Source organism: Dendrobates tinctorius, unplaced genomic scaffold (assembly GCF_039654945.1).
Source record: "Dendrobates tinctorius isolate UK_male_01 unplaced genomic scaffold, ASM3965494v1 ptg000254l, whole genome shotgun sequence".
In the NCBI taxonomy this organism is placed as follows: domain Eukaryota; kingdom Metazoa; phylum Chordata; class Amphibia; order Anura; family Dendrobatidae; genus Dendrobates; species Dendrobates tinctorius.
In genome coordinates, this window is record NW_027361921.1 from 12,134,833 (window position 1) to 12,159,781 (window position 24,949).

The 24,949-nt window shown below is 43.8% G+C and overlaps 1 protein-coding gene across 4 annotated transcripts in view; it reads left to right on the forward strand.

The window, feature by feature from the left end:
• STAT1 (signal transducer and activator of transcription 1) overlaps window positions 1–24,949 on the forward strand; it is a 630,302-nt gene that overhangs the window by 324,056 nt on the left and 281,297 nt on the right. For all 4 annotated transcript variants that reach the window (XM_073558164.1, XM_073558167.1, XM_073558166.1 and 1 more), the window contains exon 15: window positions 1,902–1,985. In XM_073558164.1, the coding sequence (XP_073414265.1) occupies window positions 1,902–1,985 (84 nt within the window). The remainder of the gene's footprint in view (window positions 1–1,901; window positions 1,986–24,949) is intronic.

Here is a 24,949-nt window from a genome sequence, read left to right on the forward strand (position 1 = left end):
AAAATAGATGACTGCCATAATATTAATTCCTTCATTAATTGTGAAACATGCCATGTGGTATATTGGATTGAAGGCACTGTTAGTGGAATTAAATATAAAGGCTGCACTAGCTGCAAATTGAGAAAAGAATTTCGGAAGACATTTACAATATAAATAACAACAATATTACGTATTCAGGATCGTCAGACATTTTTTCGAACAGCATGAGGGGAAATTGGATATCTTCAGCTTATTTTGGCATAGTAGAAAATAATAGGACACAAAAAAGAGCAAATAGGGTCTTATCCCCAGGATTGTTTCTAATTTTAATTAGAAAAAGTTAAAGAGAAAACTCAAAACGATAATTCCATGAATATACGGTATTTTATTTTATTAAGTTTTTCTTATTTTATCCTTCTTTTTATTTACATAATTCAAATAAAAGTAATTTTTAATGAATTATTTCACATTAAATATACATTTAAAGGTGAAAGTTTATCTTATTATCCTTCAGGGGATGTGCCTCCGATTGGAATGGTGGCGCAGACAATTGAGGGGGCATAGTGGGGATTGTTCTTATCCTCAAACATGTTCTTGTCCCGTCATTTCGTATAAATTTTTATTTTTTCGTTTTCAAACTCTGAAAAATGATTGAAATTTTATCAGATTGTTCATTTATTCAAATCATGATACCAACTAATCATGCATATGTTGAAAATAACCTTTTTATATGTATTACGTGTTTTGAACTTTGACATTGCGTGTCACATGTCAGAAGACTATTTGGCGCCGTTATTTGAATTCTGAATGTATAAAGTAATGCAACAGCACTGTTTGTTACATCCTTCTGTGGTAAGTCCTGAAGAAGAAGCCATGAGCTTTGAAACGCGTTGAATAAACCAGCGGAGTGTGTCACTACTACAGTATATCTGGATTCGTCATTTGTCATAGCAGCGCAGGTTTTATCCACATCTAACTTGTTTTGAAATAGAGACAGATAAAACTCTTAAACATGGTGGTAGCTGGCAACATAGATTATTTATTGGGATCATTGCATTAAACACTTAAACAGCCTAAGGGAATGAATTATAAGACAGTCACTAGATTTATTATTTATTGAAATACATTCTACACAATATCATTATAATTTTGGAATGGTATTCTCCCACAGGTATGAATGTTCATTTCTACATATATTCCCTATACGCAGTTACCCTCCCGATGTTGTATGTTTTGCATCATTGATTATTTGTCACACATGTGCTTTTTTCTTTTTAAGTTTCATTCCACTTTATCACCCATGTACTCTATGACTAAGGGCACTGCCAGAAACGCGTCAGCATGTTCTTTGCTAACATGTGGAGATTTTATTCATTTTGAATGTGAAATAAAATTTTGAAGACTTTTTTTTAGCAGAGGTGCCTTCCTCCGTTATTTAATCGTTGGTCTCCCACTGGCCAGCATGCATCGCTCATAGATACTCGCAGTTTACATTGGTAACCAGCGTGCAGCGTTGCTGATCGCTGGTCTCTCGCTGCCACGCGCAGCGATGCTCGCTGGCCAGTGGGAGACCAACGATTAAAAAATGGCCCAGGACGATCCTGTACGATCAGCGATACCCGGCAGGGGGGCCGGTTGCTGATCCATGTCACACAGCGATATCACTGGCAAAATCGCTGTGGCATCATAAAATCAGTGATCTCGCTGGCGATATCACTGTGTGACGGGGCCTTTACAAATAGAGAAAGCATTGTTTACTGAGCAGTCAAAGACCCCTCGGATCCACTGTTAGGTCAATAAGTCCTGTTTTCTATATTATAAGCATCGATGCCTTACAATGTTTTTCTTCTGGTGTACTGTATTAGCAAGTGAATGGGGTGAGCTGCCATGCTAGCCTAATGCTTCTTTTCTTTCCTTTTTAGGGACCACTTATTGTCACTGAAGAACTTCATTCTTTGAGTTTTGAGACACAGCTTTGTCAGCCTGGTTTAGTTGTGGAGCTGGAGGTACGGTATCTATAAAATTATAGCTAGCCTAGAAAGCTTGAATTATACAGTCCACATACTGAACTTGACGAGAATACAATATTTATTACATTAAATATGACACTGAAGATTGTGAGAATGTAAGATAGAATGTTTTAAAGTGATATTTTATATTTGAAAACTACAACAGCTAAATTTTAATTTTATTTGTGTGAAAAATAAATGAATTAAGGTACTGTCACACTTAGCAATGTACCAGCGATCCCAACCAGCGATATGATGCGGTCAGGATCGCTGGTACATCGCTAAGTGGTCGCTAGTGAGCTGCCACACAGGCAGATCTCACCAGCGACATCGCAGGGGACGGGGGTCGCTACTTACCTGTCACACTAGGCGATCCTGCATCCTCCCGCCCGGCTCCACGCGTCGCTCGTCGTCACAGCAGGAAGTGCCGCAGGAAGCTGACGACGAGAAACAGTCCTGAACGTTCTCACGCGATCAGTGATAATCAGCGGGGGAGCGGGTCGTAGGTAAGTATCAGACACAGCAATATCGCTAGCAATATCGCTATAACGTCACAAGTTATAGCGATATTGCTAGCGATATCGTTTAGTGTGACAGTACCTTTAGAGTAAATATATTCACCATTTTTTTTGTTGTTTTCTCATTGGCCAATTTCACACAAATCTAATACAAATAAATATCTGTACAATTATTCCTCTTGTCCCAGCCCGTTCCCAGGTCTTTTCACCAGAGCTAACGATCCATAGAAAATTTTGACACTGTAATTAGTTCCACTTCTGATTTTATCTTATGCCCTATTCACATCAAGTTTTTTCTTATTTACTATTAGTTGTACACCTGGAAAAGTGAATGAAAATCCTGAAGTCTTATGCTCACGCTGAATATTTCTGACTTGCAGATTTGGAGCAGATTAAAATCTGCAGCATGTCAATTCTCTCAGCTTTTTTTCACCCATTGACTTCAATGAAGTCAGTATAAAATGCTATAAAAATGCATGTCTAAAAATGATTGCAGATTTGCTACGTTTGCTGATTTTTTTTTGTAGCTTTTTTTTGCATGTGTTTTTAGTCAGCAGTGAATCCTATAGAGATTATTATTATCTATTTGGCCTCAGTGTCAATATGAGTGAAATGCCCCCCTGGGCATTCCTAGAACACATTCATATAGTAACTATTCTCCTGCATGCCAGGGTGCCACCGTGAATTTCAGGGCCCAAGACTGGCAAAATTTTCCGGCACCCTTGAGACTCTTCCCAGGCTCCATTATAACTCCGCCTCCACCCCTCGAAGCTTTCACATTCCTACCGCCCATTCTGGGAAAAACTCCACTTCTGCACCACGTCCTCACTAATCACACATCAACAGTTAACATTGAGCCCCATATCACATACATAACCATCATGTCATGGGGTTACTGCTACAGAGAGGAGCCAGAAGACCGCAGCGTCTGATTGCTCCTACTCCTGCACTGAAAAGAAGCACTTCACCTTCTTTTTAAATGGTGTTAATTTAATTTGACAGAACAGGGGTTAATTGGCCATGTTGGGAGCTCTGGGAGTCTGAGCTTTCAGCTGAGCTCAGTTAACCACCCCTATCCCCTTTGTAATCTGTGTCCTGATTGAAACCCATGTGAGAGCTAGCTTATGCTGCATGGCTTGGAGGAGTGTTGTTTATATGAGAAGTTTGAAGGAGTTATCTGTGACTGTTGCATGGGTTTGTAAGTGTGCTAATTCCCTTTCCTCTTCATACTTTGGTTTTTCCCCATCCTCCACTCCTCGGGGCATTTATCTGTTGTATGTGAGTGAATATTTGTATGCCTGGTATTTTCAGTTGCCCTTGTTCGTGTTGTCTTGTTTGTCTTGTTGGTGTATTGTGGTGCATGGCAGCACCCCTCTTCCCTGTGTGGGGGAAGAGAACAGACGGAGGGCTGATTGAGGAGATAAGGCAAGGGTGGAGGCCCCAGCATCTTCACATTCAGAAGTATCCCGAGGAATAAGGTGAGCTAGGGCGCCCCCTAGTGTTAGAGACAGGGAAGGAGCCCCTTGTACCGGGTCACCCGACAGCTGAATCGTGACATTAGCTGTGACTGTAATCATTTTTTGGATCCATTATCAATCCTATTACTACTCTGACAGGGCAACTGCAGCAGCTTAGTCTGGAGGTAGCAGATCTACACACTGTTGTTTTGCAGCCCCCTAATACATCTGGTGTAGGAATCATGTCTCCCAGGCAAACCGTAGTGGAGCCCAAGATCGCTTTGCCTGACAGGTTCTCTGAGGGCATGACAAGTTTAATGTTTTCAGAGAGGCCTGTAAACTGTACTTTAGGCTACGTTCTGTTTCCTCAGGTACAGAGGAGCAACGTGTGGAGATAGTTATCTCGCTCCTTCAGGGAGACTCCCAAGCATGGGCGTTTTTTCTCCTTTCTGACTCCCAGTTGCTTCAGACTGTGGAGCAATTTTTTCTTGTGCTGGGCCTCATATATGACAATCTCGATCGCGTCTCCTTGGCTGAGTCCACACTGCATTATATACAACTAGTCCCCCATAACCATATAAGGGGCACAAGAAGAGATCCCACAATGATAATAGAATTAAAAAAGTATATATTTTATTGAAAAAACATCTAAAAACAGTATAGACAAAAGCAAGATAGCCATGACAGGGGACACCGAGGTAAAATAAATAGGCTATAATATCATATAAATGTAATCATATGCAGCATAATACATCCCATGTAAAAGGCAATATAGGGATCCTACTTAGAATAATCCCCTAGCAAGGTAGCTAAAATGGACAAGCTAAAACAATGATAGATCCCCTGGTGTGTACTGCATAAATTATGCATACCTGAATATGTAAACAAAGCCCTAGTAGTGCTAACAAGTCTTGCAATGAATAGGCCCTATTGCTATGTAAAGCATCCGAATCCATTAATAAATATCAATGGAACAAATAGAAAATGCAAGGAAGGAGCTTGATAAATATCTACCTGTGGCACTGTGTCTCCTGGTGTCCCCTCACCCCGACGTGCGTTTCGCCGCCAGCTTCTTCCGGGGGCATGTCTAGATGGGGGGGTGTCCGTGTTTTTATATATCAAATGGCCAATCATAAAATAGAAAAGGTAAAGAAGGTGGGGTCCATTAGTATGATCGGTGCATAGTGCACCCGCCCACCTCCTCTATGCTCACTTCCTGCCAACGTTCAATGACACGCAAGACGCCAGGCTGCGTGTCAGTGTATGAGCGTCATAGGAAGTGGTGGAGAAGCGAGGGGATGCGCATGCACTACACCATCAGATCACCCTGGAATGAGAGAGATTCTATGAGCGACTGGTTCTAAATCGGTCACAGTGTCAGGGATGATAAAGCTATGAAGAAAAACCGATCACAGTGCCAGGTAAGATACATATCAACATACAGCTACTGTATATCTTTGGCAAGAAGAGCGGCAGGCGGAGTAGTATTGCTCTGAGTTTCTGAGGTGGGCCACGGACACTAACTGGAATTACCCCGCACTCCATAGCCTGTTCTGTGAGGGTCTTACAAGTAAGGTCAAAGGATGCTTTAGCCCTGTATGAGACGCCAGTCTCCCTTGAGGCAGCCATTTCTTTGACGTTCTGGGTTGATCGCTGTCTTCGCCAGAGATATAGGGAGACACCCCTGTATGCGGGAGGTCCATGGCCATGGAAGATCGGAGCTGATTCATCTGAGGAACCGATGTAGGTGGGTGCTGCAACTCACTCTGGAAAACTGTCTGTTGTTCATCGAAAAGGGTGACTGTGTTTTTACTGTGGTAATAAGGGCCATTTCGTTGGCACGTGCTCTTCTCCACCTCACAGTAAAACAGCCGCCGGAAAACCTAGTGGCCCGGGTTTTGGGGAGGTTAGCAACCCGGTTGTGCTCATCACCTTCGTGGGTAGGACACAATTTTTTCTGCCAGCTGAATTTCTGGGTGAGATTAAGGTAGACGTGTCTGCATTTCTGGACAGTGGGCAAGGGTTTAACTTGATCAATGCTAGATTCATCCACTCAATCCACATACTCTCTCCAGACCCATACCCATAATCGCCATTAATTCCATCCCTTTAAGATGCAGGTATTTTACTCAAGTTGTTCGAGGTTTGCATCTTCAGATGGGGGCCGTGCTCTCTGAGGTAATAGACTGCTATGGGCTAGAGCAGTGGTCCCCAACCTTTCTGTCCTTGAGAGCCACATTCAGCTTAGAGAGAGGATCATGAGCCACATTTAGCACTGAGAGGGTTGCGAGCCACATCCAGCTCCCACCCCCTCAAAGTAGTGTCAACCAAAGCCTCCATTACAGGTATAATCATAACGAAAGCTTTTCCACATAAATCACTCCAAAGAAGTACACTGAGATCCAGAGGTTGTTCCCACAATACCCCCATTCAGTATTCTCCCATCAAGGGCTCCTAATATACTGGCGCATCCAACTTCAAGAACCTTCTCTAATAAGAAGTACCATCCTCCAGCGTACCATACCTAAATCATCTCTAAACCCTAAGACAGTATATGTGTGTGAGGGAGGGCCAGGGCCGTAGTCATGGCCGAGGACACTGGGGCATCTGTGCCCTGGCCTCCCATCACATGAAAACAATGTCCATTAGTCAGCATACCTGTAACTTCAGGTCCAGCATCATCTGGATCCCTTCTGTGCCACTGAAGGCTGCCTGCAAACGTTTTCACATTAATTGAGTCACAGTCCATTTCAACTTTCAAAAGGACAATTTTACCATATTCATTTTGCAGCACATCCAAGTATTTCACAGCATTGATCACATGTTCCACAATACACATGTACTCCTCTTTCCCTGTACTTCTCCCACTGTCACACAGCACATTCCTGGGTCGGAACGTATCATACGGTTCCTTAGCATCCTACCTGGTTAGCTCTGCCATGGTTAGAAACTCCTCTGCCTGTTTCGCCCTAGACATAAGATCATCTGTTCCCGAAGTCAGTTGCCACATGGCAAGTGACCTGCCCTTCTGTACTGTCTCCTGTGGTGACACAGCATTCTCCTGATCCAATCTTACTGCATTTGGAAGTTCCCTCAGCTGTTTCGCCCCAGATCTGAGGGCATCAGCCCATGCTATAAGTTACCACATACTGGAGCCACCTGCGTCCCCGTGTTGCCACTGAGTCTGCCATAAGCTTCTGTCCCAAGCCTGCTGTGATCCTCCGCTGTTCAGGCTTGTAGCTATGGATGGCTGGGCTTCCCACTTGAACGTTACATGGTCACTGCTACATTTCTGGACACTTAAGTCTGTCCTATAATTCTGGGCACTTAAGCCCATGCAGGAGGTCTGGGCATTGTGGCCCATCTGACTCCTATCAGGAAGTCCACTCTATCTTAACTGCAGTTGACTCCTCCTAAATTAACTAGTTCCTAACTCTATGTACCTGTCTCTATTGTTTCCTAATATGCAACCCCTCTAGTGGCTGAATACATTTATCAGCATAAGGAATCATCACATCATAATTAAAGGCATTAATATACATACAGCAACACATACATTTAAATACCAAAGGAAAGGAGTGAAGCATTACACGGTCCCGGTACACCCCTTACATCTGCATCCAGATCTGCTCTTCTTTGCAGGGCTACTCACAAAATTCACCATTTTGAGATATTCTCTTCATACCTGTATGCTAGACCTGGAGCTAATGTACCAAGATGGCAGACAGTCGCGAGCCACAATAAATGGGACCGCGAGCCACATGTGGCTCCCGAGCTACAGGTTTGGGACCCCTGTGCTAGAGGGTCTGCCCTCAACTGTGGTTCTTGGACTTCCTTGGCTCTCTGCACAATCCTGTAGTAGATTGGCAGACTCAAGAAGTGGTAAAGTGATGTAAGTATTGTCAAGGACACTGCTTGTAGTAATAAAAGAGAAACCTTCGGCAAACACGTGTAATCTTGAAGCAAAAAATGGTATTTTACTAAATTAAATAGCAGTCACACTTTTCCAAGGGCATAAGAACAATTGGAACCATCATTTTGGCCTAAAATGGCCTTTGTCAAGGTTTATCTAGATAAAGCATAAGGGTATTTTTATACAGGTGGCCACAAAGAAAGTAAAATTCTAACATATATATTTCAAGTGAAAATAATCAACAGAAATATATAATATGTAATATTTGACAATATGATATAATGCATAGGGTTTTCTTGGGTTCAAGTGAATATCCACACTGTGAACAAGATAAACAGACAATTATTGGCAGAACATAGTATAAACAGGATCACTGTGTTAACCCCTTTCTGCCATATGACGTACTATCCCGTCCATGTGCCCTGGGACAGTACGTCATAGCGATTAGCGGCACTCACGTGTCAGCTGATTATCACAGCTGACACCCGGCACTATGTGTCAGGAGCGGTCACGGGACCGCCCCCGACACGTTAACCCCTGGCACACTGCGATCAAACACGATCGTAGTGTACTGGGGGTTTAGGGAAGCATCGGGAGGGAGGGGGTTCCCTCCTTGCTTCCCTGCGACCCCCGCAGCAGCGCAATGTGCAGCACCGCTGTGGGGTTCTCCTTCCCTGCAAGTCCCCGGATCCAAAATGGCGGCGGGGACTTTCGGGGGCCTGCAGGAAGCCTGCAGCACTGCCTGTGACAGATCGCTGATCTGTCACAGTGATCTGTGATGTGACAGATCAGCGATCTGTCACATGACAGTTATGTCCCGCCTGGGACATTGTAATAAAGTTAAAAAAAAAAAGTGTAAAAATAATTTCAAAAAAATCGCTAAATAAATAAAAAAAAAAATATTCCCTAATAAATTCATTTTTTGGAAATAAAAAAAAACAATAAAAGTACACATATTTAGTATTGCCGCGTCCGTAACGACCTGTCCTATAAAACTGTCCCATTAGTTAACCCCCTTAGCGAACCCCTTAAAAATTAAAAATAAAAAATAAAGTAAAAAATAATGCTTTATTATCATACCGCTGAACAAATAGTGCAATAACGCGATCAAAAAGACGCATATAAATAACCATAGTACTGCTGAAAACGTTATCTTGTCCCGCAAAAAACGAGCCACCATACAGCGTCATCAGCGAAAAAATAAAAAAGTTATAGCTCGCAGAATAAAGCAATGCAAAAATAATTTTTATATAAAATTGTTTTCCTTGCATAAAAGCACCAAAACATAAAAAAATGACATAAATGGGGGCGTGGCCTGGATCTCACACAGGGAGGACGTGTTTTATGGCAGCTCCCGCTTCCAGCCACAAATTCACCTTATTTGGCCCAGACAAAAGTGGCAAAAACGATTTTTGAAGTACCCCGGGCTTGGAGGAGAAGGTGAGGGGCGGTGGGGAGAAGAGAGGGGCTGCTGATCTCTGCCGTGACACCGGAGCGCAGAGCGGCCTCGTGGAGGGTGCTGCAGCGCTGGAGAGAGACGGGCGCCATCTTTACATACCCCTGAGCACAAGGCCTGGAAACCGGACCGCAGGAGACTCTCGATAGAGGCGTGAGACCGCGGAATAAGGAGCGGTCTCGCCCGTTGGAGTAAAAAGGCGGTGAGAGGGAGCCCCCGGTGAGCTGTCTGTGGGGCCTGTGGGGATCATTAGCGGTACGTGCGGTGGAGGAGGGTGCTGGCTCTGGGCCAGACGGGTTGTTGACGGCCCCCTACTTTCACTGAGACATTTCCCAGGGACTGAGTTGTTTTTTGAACAAGGGATATCGCTCTCCCCATATAGAGGAGCTGCTGTCAGCAGATTTATGAGCCATTGGTGAGGAGGACATTGTGTCTTTTCTGAAGCGCCACGGTGGGGAGTTGGTGTTACCTTATCCCTACCGGCTCCAACAGATCCCCACGGATGTTTCCATATATTAACCCCTCGCCCTCCAAGTTGCATGGGGCTATTTTCATATAGAAAAATGCACTACTAGACTTTTCTTGACGCACGGGTGGTAAATTAAAGGCGCGCTTCAATCAAGCAAAATGGTCAAAACTAACAAAGAGCGTGCAAAACCGTTGGCTGCAGAGGCGTATAGAAGCAAACAGGGTGAAATGGATAAATTTTTGAAAAATAAATCTGCTTCGTCTAAGCCTAATGCTAAAAGGCTCCCTGCAGAGGTTGTGGAGGAGGAGCATGTCGAGGACTCAGACTCCAGTGATGATGCTTCAGGCAGCGATGTCACTCAATCAGATTCTGGGAAGCTTTCTAGATCATTTTTTAAAAAATTATTAGCACAAGCTATAAAACCATTAGTTAATGAGATATCTGGTATGAGAGCGGACTTGCTACACATTGGTAATAGAGTGGAGTCTTTGGAGTCCTCTCAGTCCTCTATCATTAGCCACTCCAATGCCATGAGAGAGCATCTGGACTACCACAGAGCACAGCTTAACAACTCTTTTCTGGCTCTCGAGGATCAGGAAAATCGGAGTCGCAGGAAGAACATACGGATAAAAGGCTTACCTGAAAGTGTTTCCACAGAAATATTGGAAAAATCTACGAAGGAGATCTTCGCCCTCTTAATCCCACAAGAAACATGTGATCGAATTATAATAGAGAGGGTGCATAGATCACTTAGACCAAAGCCGAAACCAGCGGAACCTCCGAGGGATGTGATTTGCGGCCTATTGAGCTATTTGGATACAAATGCTATTTTGTCTGCCTCAAGAGACATTAAAAATCTTTCTTATGAGGGATCTGCTATTCATCTTTATCAGGATGTTGCGCCGTCAACCCTTGCAAAAAGAAGAGTCCTGAGGCCCCTCCTGGAGGTGTTACGCTCACGTAAAATCTTATACAAATGGCTGTTTCCGTTTGGTATATCTATACATGGAGATGGTAGGCAAATAATGGTTCGGACCCCTGAAGATTTAACCAAAGTATGGGACGCTTTTGGCATTGCCCCTATGGATATTCCTTCCTGGCTACCTCTGGACATGGATCATCGCACACCTCCCCCTGTCCATGCCTTTCCCGGAGGGCAGGGTGACTGGGTCTTGGGAAAGAAACGCTCGACTCCTAAAAGAGGGAAATCTGGAATGGAAAAGGAGATACCCCCCTGAGCTTTCTTGTGCTTCTCTCGGTTGCATTTTTCCAATACTGGAGCCAGACCTCTTGGTCCACTCGGACATGATCTATCTTATTTCAGCTTGCTAAGCTTGACATTTACTCATGTGTTGATATCATTCAATTGCCGTATAAGTTAATATGTGCCACTTGTGTGTCGGAAATGTTATTTCCTGCTCTGTTATGGGAGGTATGTTTGACCCCCTACCTCTGCTACAGGCAGGTAGTTGGTTCTTGTTATATTTCTCTTGTTTTATCTTAATAATTTTTAAGGTTTTTGTTCTTTTTTTCATCTCTTTATTTTTTTTTAATTTCGGTGGTTTGATGACAGAGGAATCTTTATTATTACTTCCTTTACCAAACTATGGGTGACAAAGTAACCTTCGCTACTATGACAGTGGCCTCGTATAATGTAAAGGGCTTACGATCCCCAAGTAAGAGAAGCCAAGTAATGAATCTTTTGCATTCAAAGAAGTCTAGTATAGCTTTCCTGCAGGAGACACATTTTAAAAAGGGGAGAGTCCCAGATATGTCTAGATCTCGCTACCCGACCTGGTATCACAGTGCGGGCGGTTCAGCGTCATGTGGAGTGAGTATTGCTATAAAGAAAAATGTTCCCTTTATTTTGAGTGATTGTTTATCGGATTCAGAAGGCAGGTAAATTATAATTAAGGGCTTTTTGGCCAACACTAAGATTACCCTATGTAATTTATATGCCCCAAATAGGAACCAGATAGGTTGGCTGTGTAAAACATTGAATGTTCTAGAACTTTTTGCTGAGGGTCTGTTGTTGGTGGGAGGGGATTTTAACGTATCTTTAAACCCAACTTTAGATACTTCAACGGGCAGGTCGGCTCTTTCTCAAAGGGCGCTGAGAAGATTACACCTTTCATTACAAAAATTGCATCTGATAGACCCTTGGAGAACACTTTTTCCTTTGGGCAGAGATTACACTTTTTATTCCCATCCGAATAATAGCTATCACAGAATTGATTACCTATTGATACAAGCAGCTAATCTCCAATTAATTAAAAAAGCTAATATAGATATCATCTCTCTCTCAGACCACGCTCCCATTTTTCTAGACATAGAGATAAAAACTTTACCACGGCCGGCTGGGTCATGGTCACTGATTGAGACACTGTTGGACTCGGATTCACACATTGAAAAACTGACAAACACTCTTGACTTCTTTTTTCAAAATAATTTGCACTCAGGCCCGCCCTTGCCTATGGTATGGGAATCACATAAAGCAGTAATGAGAGGGGAATTTATAGCCCTAGGCTCCCATTTGAAAAAAGAGCGAACAAAAAAGGTTGTGTCTATTCTACATCAAATTAGTTCCTTCGAGAGATTACATAAGAGATCTCAGGTAAATAAAACATTATCTGAACTGACAGATTTGAGAACCTCATTAAAAAACCTTTTAAACATTCAATCAGCAAAAATCTACATGAGAAGTAAGCAGAAGTTTTATCTCCATGGCAATAAAAGTAGTAAGCTTATGACATCCCTACTTAAGAAACAAAAAGAAAAAACGTTTATTAGACAACTCAGAGCTTTAGATGGCTCTTCAATTCTCGGGACTGCAGATATTGCCAGGGAGTTTAAAACCTTTTACGAAAATTTATACAATTTAAATACACCGGATAGCATGCAGGAGCCAGTCACAGCCTTGGCAAAAATAAAAGAATTCTTGACCTCACTACATCTCCCTAAAATAACTCTTGAAGGCCAGTCCTTGCTGACTGCTCCAGTTACCCCCAAAGAAATTTTAGACACTCTTTCTACTATTCCGAACGGAAAGGCACCAGGTCCAGATGGTCTTCCCATTATCTATTATAAAAAGTTTATAAAACCACTGTTGCCTCGCCTGGTGTCTCTGTTTAATTCCTGTCTAGAAGGCCAGCTCCCTCCTAGACAATCCTTAGAGGCATACATCACAGTCCTCCCTAAGGAGGGTAAAGACCCCAACCTGTGCGCTAGCTACAGACCAATATCACTGCTTAATGCAGATATTAAGATGTGGGCTAAAATATTAGCGGGCAGATTAAGTAATTTCTTACCTAAGCTAATTCATGCAGATCAAGTTGGTTTTGTAAGAGGCAGGGAAGGGAAGGATAATTCTACTAAAGTCATTCAGTCTATAATGTTTGCTAAGACTCAGGGATTACCTTTGATGCTTCTGTCGACGGATGCTGAGAAGGCTTTCGACAGAGTGAGCTGGAGGTTCATGGAACAAGTAATGATTAGGTTTGGCTTCCCCCCTCAATATATAACAGCGGTTCTCTCGCTTTATTCCCAACCGACGGCCAAGGTTAGAGTCAACGGCACCCTGTCAGATAGTTTTGGGATTAATAACGGGACTAGACAGGGTTGTCCCTTGTCGCCATCTTTGTTCATTTTAGTTGTAGAAACTTTGATACAAAGCATCAGACAAGACCAGCGTATAGAGGGGTTGTCGGTGGGTCAAGGGTCACTCAAAACTCTAGCTTTCGCGGATGATCTGCTTTTCCTTATCTCCAATCCATCCCGAGCATTCCCAATTATCCTTCAGGCCTTTCATCATTTTGGTCTCCTTTCTAATTTTAAAATTAATTTGTCAAAGTCTGAAGTGCTGAGCGTTGGTCTCCCTCACTCTCAGACCTCCCCTATTCGTACGCAGATTCCATTTTCTTGGGCTACTAGTTCTATTAGATATTTGGGAATAACGATAACTAGAGATCCCGCCAACCTATTCCAAAATAACTACATTCCCTTAATTCAAAAGGTCAAAGGCCTGATGCAGAAGTATAGCATACCCACTTTATCCTGGATGGGTCGTATTAATGTGTTTAAGGCATATATAATGCCTATTATACTATATACCATGAACATGGTTCTGATTCGGATTCCCCTGGCATTTTTTGGAACGTTAAAATCCCTTATTGGAAGATTTATTTGGAAATCTAAAAGGGCTAGGTTGCCATATAAGTTTCTCTCTCGCCCTATCTCTTCTGGAGGATTGGGGGTCCCAGACCTTCTTTTATACTATAAGGCTATTCATCTCAGTAGATGGTTAAAGGTGGTGTCCTGTGCTGGAAGAGAGGAGGGGGATAGTGTTGACTGGGCTTTATTGGGCTCGAGGGGTTTGCCGTATCTTTGGACTAGGGCTACACCGCCGGCCTCTCTTAGGTTGGATGACATAACTACAACTACGTTGCGTATTAAAAGATTGGTAATGGGAGAGTTCCCGGAAGATACCTTCCCCTCAATATTGAAACCGATCGGCTCAATTCCCTATTTGTTAGAGCTAGATTTTCAAGACCCATACAATTTATGGTCCAACCTCCCTAGAGAAACGTTGAATAGTTTTTATGGTAATAGCACCTTGCGGGAGGGATCTTGGCCACAGGGCGCGTCGACTCAACCAACAAATTTTCTTCAAAAACAACATATTAGACGTACACTTTTACAGTTTAGACGGAGATTCCCGTCTAAATCTAATTGGTCCTGGTTAGATCTTATGGTTAAACTTCCGTCCCCACGGCTAAAGATTATATCTCGCATTTACTCGCATCTCATCTCTCCGACTGTACATTCTAAACCCTCGTTTATACACTCTTGGGAAATGGTACTTAACACCACGTTTACAGAAGACCAAATATCTAGAATGCTGTCAAATGCTCGGGGTTTTTCTAGATGTGTACTTCTGCAGGAGAATTCTTATAAAATATTGACTAGGTGGCATTTAACTCCAGCTAAATTATTCCAGTTAGGCCTAGTGGATAACGATGACTGTTGGCGATGCCTCAATTCTAGAGGACATCATTCCCATATATTCTGGGACTGCCCTAGATTGCGGGTTTTTTGGGAGGGAGTTGAACTAGTTCTCAAAAAATTAAAACTAATAAAGGCTGATCTTAGAGCCACAGAGGCTCTCCTTTCATGCCCGTCTAAAGATTTTTTACCAAAAAAACATGGGCTTCTTCCACTGATGTTGAGTGTGGCGAGACAGTTGATAGCTGCCCATTGGAAAGATGTAGCTCCTCCCACGTTGGGAGAATGGTATACTAAAATAAATCAAATCTCTCGCTTAGAGGAGCTGTCTAGCTGGGAAATTTATAATCATAGAGCTTACGTGTTGACTTGGGCCCCTTGGAATAGGTATTTAGAAGACAACCCTCTTTAAGGGCATTTTAGAGTTTTTCAAGTTTAAGTTTAACTGAATTAGACGGCTTCTGTTCTGGGGCTCTTAGCCTCATTGCCTCAAACTTGATAGCCCAAATGTAATGTAGTGCGATGCATTATTTTCCAAAAGTGCACCCATTTAATAATTGTGCTCCTGTTGTCAACCACATGATGTTGATGTTAATGTTGTTGATACTGTACATGTATATGTACCCTTTTTCCCCTCCCCTTTCTTTTTATCTTTTCTTTTCTCCCCTACCTACTTCTCCCTCATCTTTTCCTTCCTTCTCGCCTTAGACCAACCCTTACTTAACATTGCGCCAACTGTACCTGAGAACTGGTGTTGTATTTAATGGTGTTGTGAAAAATTTCAAAATAAAGAATTTACAAAAAAAAAAAAAAAATGACATAAATGAGGTATCGCTGTAACCGTACTGACCCGAAGAATAAAATCGCCTTATCAATTTTACCGCACGCGGAACGGTGTAAACGCACCCCCCAAAAGAAATTCTTGAAATGCTGGTTTTTGTTCATTCTGCGTCCAAAAAATCGGAATAAAAAGCGATCAAAAAATGTCACGTGCCCGAAAATGGTACCAATAAAAACGTCAACTCGTCCCGCAATAAATAAGACCTCACATGACTCGGTGGGTCAAAATACGGAAAAATTATAGCTCTCAAAATGTGGTGATGCAAAAACTATTTTTACAATAAAAAGCGTCTTTTAGCGTATCACAGCTGCCAAAAATAAAAACCCGCCATAAATAGTAAATCAAATTAAAAAAATGTATTTATTTCCATTTTCCCAATAGGGCTGGGGTTAGGGTTAGGGTTAGGGCTAGGGCTGACATTAGGGTTAGGGGTGTGTTGGGGTTAGGGTTGGAGTTAGAATTGGGGGGTTTCCACTGTTTGGGACATCAGGTGCTCTCCAAACACATCATGGCGTCTGATCTCAATTCCAGCCAATTCTGCGTTGAAAAAGTCAAATGGTGCTCCTTCCGTTCCAAGCTCTGCCATGCACCCAAACCGTGTTTTACCCCCACATATGGTGTATCCGCCTACTCAGGACAAATTGCAAAACAACTTTTAGGGTCCAATTTCTCCTGTTACCCTTTGGAAAATAAAAAATTGGGGGCAAAAATATCATTTTTGTGGAAAAAAATATGATTTTTGTATTTTCACGCCCGGGTGTTCTAAACTTCTGTGAAGCCCTTGGGGGTTCAAAGTGCTCACCACGCATCTAGATAAGTTCCATGGTGGGTCTAGTTTCCAAAATAGGGTCAATTGTGGGGAGTTTCAACAATTTAGGCACATCAGAGGCTCTCCAAACGCGACATGACACCGGCAGACCATTCCATCAAAGTCTGCATTCCAAAACGTCACTACTTCCTTTCCAAGCTCTGACGTGTGCTCATACAGTAGTTTTCTCCAACATATGGGATATCAGCGTACTCAAGACAAATTGGACAACAACTTTTGGAGTCCCAATTTCTCCTGTTACCCTTGGGAAAATAAAAAAATTGGGGACTAAAGATCATGTTTGTGGAAAAAATAAGATTTTTTATTTTCACGCCCGGGCGTTATAAACTTCTGTGAAGCACTGGGGGGTTCAAAGTGCTCACCACACATCTAGATAAGTTCCTTAGGGGGGTCTAATTTCCAAAATGGGGTCACTTGTGGGGGGTTTTTACTGTTTAGGTACATCAGGGGCTCTCCAAAGGCAACATGACACCCGCAAACCATTCCATCAAAGTCTGTATTCCAAAACTTCACTACTTCCCTTCTGAGCCCTGACGTGTGCCTATACAGTAGTTTTCTCCCACATATAGGGTATCAGCATGCTAAGGAAAAATTGGACAAGAACTTTTGGGGTCCAACTTCTCCTGTTACCATTGGGAAAATAAAAAAATTGGGGACTAAAAGATCATATTTGTGGAAAAAATATGTTTTTTTTATTTTCATGCCCGGGCATTATAAACTTCTGTGAAGCCCTTGGGGGTTCAAAGTGCTCACCACACATCTAGATAAGTTCCTTGGGGGGTCTAGTTTCCAAAATGGTGTCATTTGTGGGGGGTTTCCACTGTTTAGGCACATCAGGGGCTTTCCAAACGTGGCATGGCGTCCAATCCCAATTCCAGCCAAAAAAGTCAAATTACGCCGTTTCTCTTCCGAGCTCTGCCATGCACCCAAATAGTGGTTTACCCCCACATATGGGGTATCAGCGTACTCAGGACAAATTGCACAATAACTTTTGGGGTCCTGTTACCCTTGGAAAAATAAAAATCGAGGGTGAAAAGATCATATTTGGGGAAAAAATATGATTTTTTAATTGTACGGCTGTACGTTATAAACTTCTATGAAGCCCTTGGGGGTTCAAAGTTCTCACCATACATCTAGAAAAGTTCCTTGGGGGGTCTAGTTTCCAAAATGGAATGCCTTATCTCATTGTTTTCCTGGGGGAGGAAATAACTGTGAACCGGTACCTATTCTACAAAAAGGGGTGGTTATAGCGTCTATATGCTCCGATTTTGAAAGAGAGGTTGTTGATACTGAGTGGGATGTCCCTGCTTCCTGTCCATTAGGTAAACTGTTTGTTCCTGTTAATCTTCATCTAAGAGTCCTTAGTGAATATCATGATTCAGTTTTGGCCAGACATCCTGGTAATAAATCCACCATTGATCTTCTTACGTGACGTTTTTGGTGGCCAGGGGTTCGAGTATGTAGCCGCCTGCAGTGTCTGTGTGCGTTCTAAGACCTCTCATACTCATCCGTTGGGGGTTCTTCAACCTTTGGAGATTCACAGTAGACCTTTTACTCACTTGTTGGTCAATTTTTTCACTGACCTACCTGTGACAGCGGGGAATACGGTTATTTTGGTGGTCGTGGATAGATTCATTAAGATGTCTCATTTTATTGCATTACCAGCTTTACTGAATCCCAAGTCATTGGTGCAAATTTTCTTTAGGGAAAATGCAAAATTACATGGGATCCTCACTGATATTGTTTCTGACTGGAGGATACAGTTTGTTTCCAAGTTTTGGAGGTTATTTTGCACCCGTCTAAAGATCCATCTGTCATTTTCTTCTGCATTTCACTCACAGTCTAATGGGCAGACTGAATGAGTTAACCAGAATCTGGAGATTTAACTTAGATGTTTGTGTCTGAGAATCAGGAGCATTGGTTTACCTACCGTATTTTTCGGATTAGAAAATGCACTTTTTTCACCCAAATTTGGGAGGAAAATGGGGGTTCTTCTAATAATGCGAATATACCTTACTGGCTACAGTGGAGCAGGGTCTCGGGGTCGCTGCTGGAGGAGGTAAGAGAGGAGTGTTGTTGCAGGCTGGGATGAGGGGGTGTTCAGATGTGCGACACTGCGGGTGTTCGGTGGTGCGGGGGCTCCGCCGACATTTTGTGAAAGCCTAGAGCCCCCGCACTTCCATGGTTTACTATGCGGGGGACTCAGGGAAAATGGCTGCCGGGGGCAGCACATGCACAAATGGAGATCTCAGCACCAAGACCCCCGGCAGCCATTTTCCCGGAGTCCACTGCATAGTAAACCATGGAAGTGCGGGGGCTCCGGGCTTTCACAAAATGTCGGTGGAGCACCCCTTTCTCCCAGTCTGGGGTCCGCAGCATCGCCCTACTCCTGCCTCCACCAGCAGTGACCCTGGGACCCCGCTTTACCACAGCCACCCCCCCATGTAAGCAATAAGACGCATGGATTGTAAGAAGTACTACCACTTTGTTAAAAAAAAAAAAAAGTTTGTTTCCTATTTTTCTCTTCAAACTTGGGGTGCGTCTTATAATCCGGTGCGTCTTATAAACTGCAAAAAAAAGATTCTTACCGTTAGCTGAATTCACAGTACATTTTCGTTGTCATGAATCTACTGGGAAGTCCTTGTTTTTTGGGGCATTTGGGTTTTTCCTCTGCTCAGAGTGTCTGGGACTCTGTGATGGACAGCTCTGGTATCCTATTCCGTGATGGGGCGTGCTCAGCTGTCGGTGCTTTGATTGACAGCTCGGCTGACCTATCTGACTGGAAGGTGCAGAGACTTCCACAGGTGCTCCATATTCTTGGTAATTGCCCTGTTATTTAAGTGAGCTGTCTGGCCCAGATCATTGCCAGTCAAAAGCATGTTCTAAGCTGGTGCTCTCTGGTGTGTTCGCCTGTACCCTGTGCTGTAAGTTCTGATCTTCTTCTGCTGCGGACCTTTGGACCATGTTCAGATTACCCGTTTGTCATTGCCCCTTTGCATGTGATATTCTTCTGCTGACCTTTGGACTGTGGTCAGACTACCCCTTTGTTATTGCCCCATTGCATCTGATATTCTGCTGCTGACCTTCGGACCGTGTTCAGACTACCCGTTTGTCATTGCCCCTTTGTATCTAATACTCCTTTGCTGACCTTTGGACCGTGTTCAGACTACCCATTTGTTATTGCCCATTTTCATGTGATATTCCATTGCTGACCTTTGGATCGTGTTCAGACTACCCATTTGTTAATGTCCCTTTGCTTATCCACTGTTTCTTTGGCATTCTGACCCTGACAGGTGACCTGGCTTGCGACTTCGTATTTTCCCTTGGTTTACTACATGATCTTTTGGTATTGACCCCAGAACGGCTGACTGTGCTTATTCACAGCCTAGCCGTGGGTTGTGACTAGCATCACATTTTGACTGGCCACAAAAGTACTTTTTTTTTTCTTCACCTATGGATCCTATTCGTGCACTCTGTGATCAGGTGGCGAATCTAACCCAGATGGTTCAGGATCTCACAAGAGAAAACCAGAAACTAGAATCTACACAGTTCCAGCTGCAGAGTCAGTTTTCTAGAACTATGGATGCTTCCCAAAACTCTTCATCATCGACTGTAGTAATGACTCCTTTACCTTCTGATGTGCAGTTGGTCTCTCCTGAACCTGTAGTTGCACTTCCTGACAAATTCTGTTTAGCATGCTTAGGGAGAGCTGCAAACTATTTTTTACCTTGCGACCCTGGTCTTCAGGGGATGAGTTTCAGCGGGTGGGAATAATCATGTCCCTATTGCGAGGGGGTCCTCAGACTTGGGCACTCTCTTTGTCTCCACTAGCCCCAGAAACGGTTTTCCATATATGCCTTTTCTGATGCCTTAGGGAAGATCTATGATAAACCTGACAGGACCCAGGTCGCAGAAGCTAAGATCATGAACCTGACACAGGGGGGCCGCAACGCAGATCACTATAGCTCTGAGTTCTGGCAATGGTCCTCTGAGGTTTTGTGATGATGCAGCTGATGATGATGGGTGTCAGTTTCACTGTGGCCTTTCTGATATTCTAAAGGACACTCTGACTTTGCATTCTCCATCCTGTTCCCTGGGGGAGTCCAAGACCCGGGTCATTTGAACAGATCGCCGAATTCATGAGAGACGTAGTGAACGACAGGGGGCTTAAGTTGTTCTGCCCAAGTCTGTTCACTTGCCTGAGACGGAACCAATGGAGTCTGGAACAGCCTGCTCTCGGGTCATGGAGAGGAGGCTGTGAGGGACGACAGAGATGTCCCTCCTGGAATGTGCCCCTACCTTGGCATTCCCCCAGGCCATAAAAAGCAATGCAATGTTTTTCTTTAATTAAAAACTCTTTGAAGCTCTTAACACAAGAGTTCATACTTTTTTTCAGCTGCAGCCAGCTGGCTCTTTCTCTGACTGAAGCACATGGAAACACCGTCTAACAACAAGTCACAGCAGGCTCTGAGGTATTGAATCTGGAAAATGACCTATAATAACAGACTGCAATATCTCTGAGCCTAGTCGAGCACATAATCTGAATCAACGTTCCTTCTACATATGCCCGTGCCCGGCAGCCACCTGTAGCACTCTGCCTAATTGAGCTATAAAGCATAGCTACCAGAAATTACATACGGTAGCCATATTTAGTTACTGTGTGCACATAAAATCCAGCAGAACCCATTGGCGGCGCCACCGACCCACTCAGAGCTTCGGGCGCAAAGTTATGGGCCATCAATGATTCTGGACAGAAAATCTTATTCTCATACATGGGAGGAGGGGGCAGTCCGTCCCAGGGGTGGCAGCAGATTGTGGGAGGTAACAGCCTGGGAGATATAAGGCAGACCCTCATTTTGGACTTGGTTTTCTAATGGCCGGAGGATACGTTAGCTGACGCAGCAAGGAAAGCCTGTAACTAATATTTGGACCTGTGATCCATCATTGCCTCCCTGTGGTCACATGCTACATAACACAGTAATTTCAACCTATCTATACCCTATCCTTGTACTACACTTGTGACTGTATACCTGTAAATATATACCTGTATATTTCTAGTACGCCTTTTCGGCAATTAAATATAAAATTAATCTTGGGCTGCTCTTTTATCTTGATTCACTAATCCCCACGTCCGCACGCTCGGTTGGTCAGTTGTATGCTACTCTGTTGTGATTGGGTCACGGAGGGGGAAAACAAGACCAGGCTAAGCCACAGAAAACCAGAGAGGTTGGTAACTAAACAGATTGCAGACCCCTGATCCTATCCACCCAACTAGCAGTAGCTGTGGAGCGTACCTACGATTATTCTAGACGCCTCGACACATCCGGAGGACTAAATAAGCCTAAAGCAAGAAAAGGGGAAATTTAAACTGCCCCAGAGCAGACCCCAAAGGAATAGATAGCCCCCAAACATATATTGTCGGTGAGACAAGATGAAAACACAAACACAGGTAGGAAAATAGGCTGAGCAAACGATGGGCCCCACACTAACTAGAAAGAACAGGAAAGGAAAGATACTGTCTGCAATCACACCAAAAAACCCTGCAAAAATGTCCAACACTTCTGATAGCAAAAAAACCCTGAAGTCACTAGACTTCACCCACTATATCAGCACTCTGGCATATTCTGAAGACAGAGCAAAAAGAGGCCAATCTAATAAGGGACAAAAAGCAAACTGGCACAAACCGTAATAAAAGAATGGAAATTCAGCACAGCCCCAGCCGGGGCTGGCTGACCACACAAAACTGAATAGACAAAACCAAATCAAATGTGTTATGATGAGTCACCGAAGGAGGAAAAAACAAAATACTAGCTAAGTCCAGAAAAACCAGAGAGGTTGGCAGCTATCGGATTGCAGACCCCTGAACCTATCCACAACAACTAGCAGTAGCCGTGGGGGGGTTCCTACGGTGCCCTAGACCCCTCGATCACAGTCGGAGAACTACATAGCCTAAAGACAGAAAGGGGAAAAACTAAACTGCCCCAGAGCAGACCCCAAAGCAATAGGCAGCCCCCAACATATAATGACGGTGAAGCAAGATGAAAACACTAACACAGATAGAAAGATAGGTTGAGCAAATGATGGGGCCCAAGCTAACTACATAGGACAGGATAGGAAAGCTGCTGTCTGCCATCCGCAAAAACCCTATCCAAAAAGAGCCAACCGACTGATAGGAAAAACAGGCCCTGAAGTCGCTAGGCTTCAAAAGACTATATCAGCACTCAGGTATATTCTGAAGACAGAGCAAAAGATCAACAGATCAGAGACAAAAATGGAATTCAGCTCACCCCCGGCCGGGGATGGCAGAACTCCCAAAAAACAAGGCAAAACAAAAACAAAACTGAAGAGTACAAAGCAGAGCAGAAAAACTTAGCTTTGAGATGCAGGAATCAGACTGGTCTCCAAGAATCCAGCAGGAAAATCACCAGCCAGGAAGAAGGGCGTCGGCAGCCTTATATCCAGTCCTCAATTCCAACCACCCAGTCATCATCTAGCTGCCCAGGTGTTTGGTAATCAGCCTCACTACCTTCCTTCACCAGAGGAGGAAGTTCATCAGACCTCAATGGTGAAGGGAAAAATGAACTCACAACACAAATGTGAACAATAGCAAAGAACACTTAGCTTGAGAATGCAGGAACTGAGCTGGAAACTAAGACCTCAGGAGGAAGGAAAAATCACCAGCAGGGATTGGGGGAGTCGGCTGTCTTAAATCCAGTCAGAGACTCCAGATGTCCAGTCGTCATCCTCATTATCAGGTGGCAGGTCTCTGTTAATTAGATCAGCTTCATTACCTCCTGCAACCACCAGAGGGAGCCCGGAAAGAGAACTCACGACTCCTCTGTCAAAACAACCAGCTCCACCACCCTCACCAGCAACCAGAGGCAGACCAGAAAGTGAATTCACAACACTACTCGGGTTGGTTTCTGACCCAATATAAGTCAATTGTCGGATGGGGCTTATGTCAAATGAGGAACTGGTGGCAGAATTCCGTATTGTTTTAGTGAGGAACTCTGGCAGTGACGGCCGGGAGTCTTAGATATATATCCCCAGCCTGGCCTGATGATTATATATCCCCCCTCACTGAGAGCGCCTCACTAACTCGTACCTATAGGGGGAAGCCTTTCCGGCGACTTTTTGCTCTCGGTGCAGTACCTTGACTGACTTGGAGTAAGTGGTGGCGCCAGAGAGCTGATCCCTGCGGGTCCTTCTCTCTCCTCCCCCGAGGTGAGTGAAGTTGATGCCCCCCTTCCCCTGTGACATCCCTCACAGAGGTGTCGGCGTGATTTTGGACTTTACATTTATTGTGGTTGTGCTGAACATTTCCTCAAAGACTGCTCCATTCGTGCTCAAACCAGCAAGCTGTCGGGAAACGTCTAAGTCTGGGTGATATTTGGGGAGGTCACCAGACTTCCAGGTACCCTTTTACTCCTCAGATAAAGTTTTGCTGAACGTGGAACTTTGTTTTCAGAACCTGTGGATATCTGCTTTTGCTTTCATTGACTGTGGCTCTGCCACCAATTTCATTGTTTCCGGACTGTTTGTTAAATTACGATTAGGGACAGTTAGATTGGAAAGACCTATTCAAATTGTCGCCATTGAGAGGACACCGTTACTTCAGAACTTAGTCCAGCTGGTAACGGTGGAACTCACACTTAGTGTGGGAACTCTTCACTCTGAGTCCATCTCCTGCTATATGTTGGATAATTTACCTGTTGAGTTGGTGTTGGGATTTCCATGGCTGCAAATTCATAATCCTGTTATTGATTTGTGTGGAATGTCTTATCTCTGTACAAATTTGCTCCGCTAGTGTGGTGGGTCTGCCGGCTTACCTGAAAGACTTCGGAGATGTGTTCTTGGAGAAAGAGGCTGAGATATTACCGTCCCATCGTCCTTATGACTGTGCTATAAATCTTATTCCTAATGCCAAGTTTCCTAAAGCTCGGCTGTATAATTTGTCGGGACCTGAACGGACCGCTAAGAAGGAATATATTAATGAAAGTTTACAGAAGGGTCATATCCGTCCTTCATCCTCACCTGTAGCTGCGGGGTTCTTTTTTGTGAAAAAGAAAGATGGTGGCCTCCATCCTTGCCTCAATTTCCTTGAACTGAACAAAATTACAGTTAAGAATACATACCCGCTTCAACTTATCCCCGACCTATATAATAAGCTTATTGGGGCTAAATGGTTTTCTAAGGCCTGTTCCACATTTCCGTTTTTTGACGTCAGTCAAAATCCGCCACTTTAAGAAAAAAATGGATCCGCCCCTTTTTTGGCGGATCCGTTTTTTTTCCCCCCATAGACTTACATTAGCGTCGGATTTTGACTGACGGTCGTCCGTCTCATCAGGTTTTTGATGGATCCGTCAGAATTCTAGCGGCTCCCGGGCGGAGGAGACGGACTCTGAAACGTTTTTTCAGAGCGACGGTCCGCTATTTTGTATTGCGCATGCCCGCCAGATTTGCTGTGGCAGGGATTT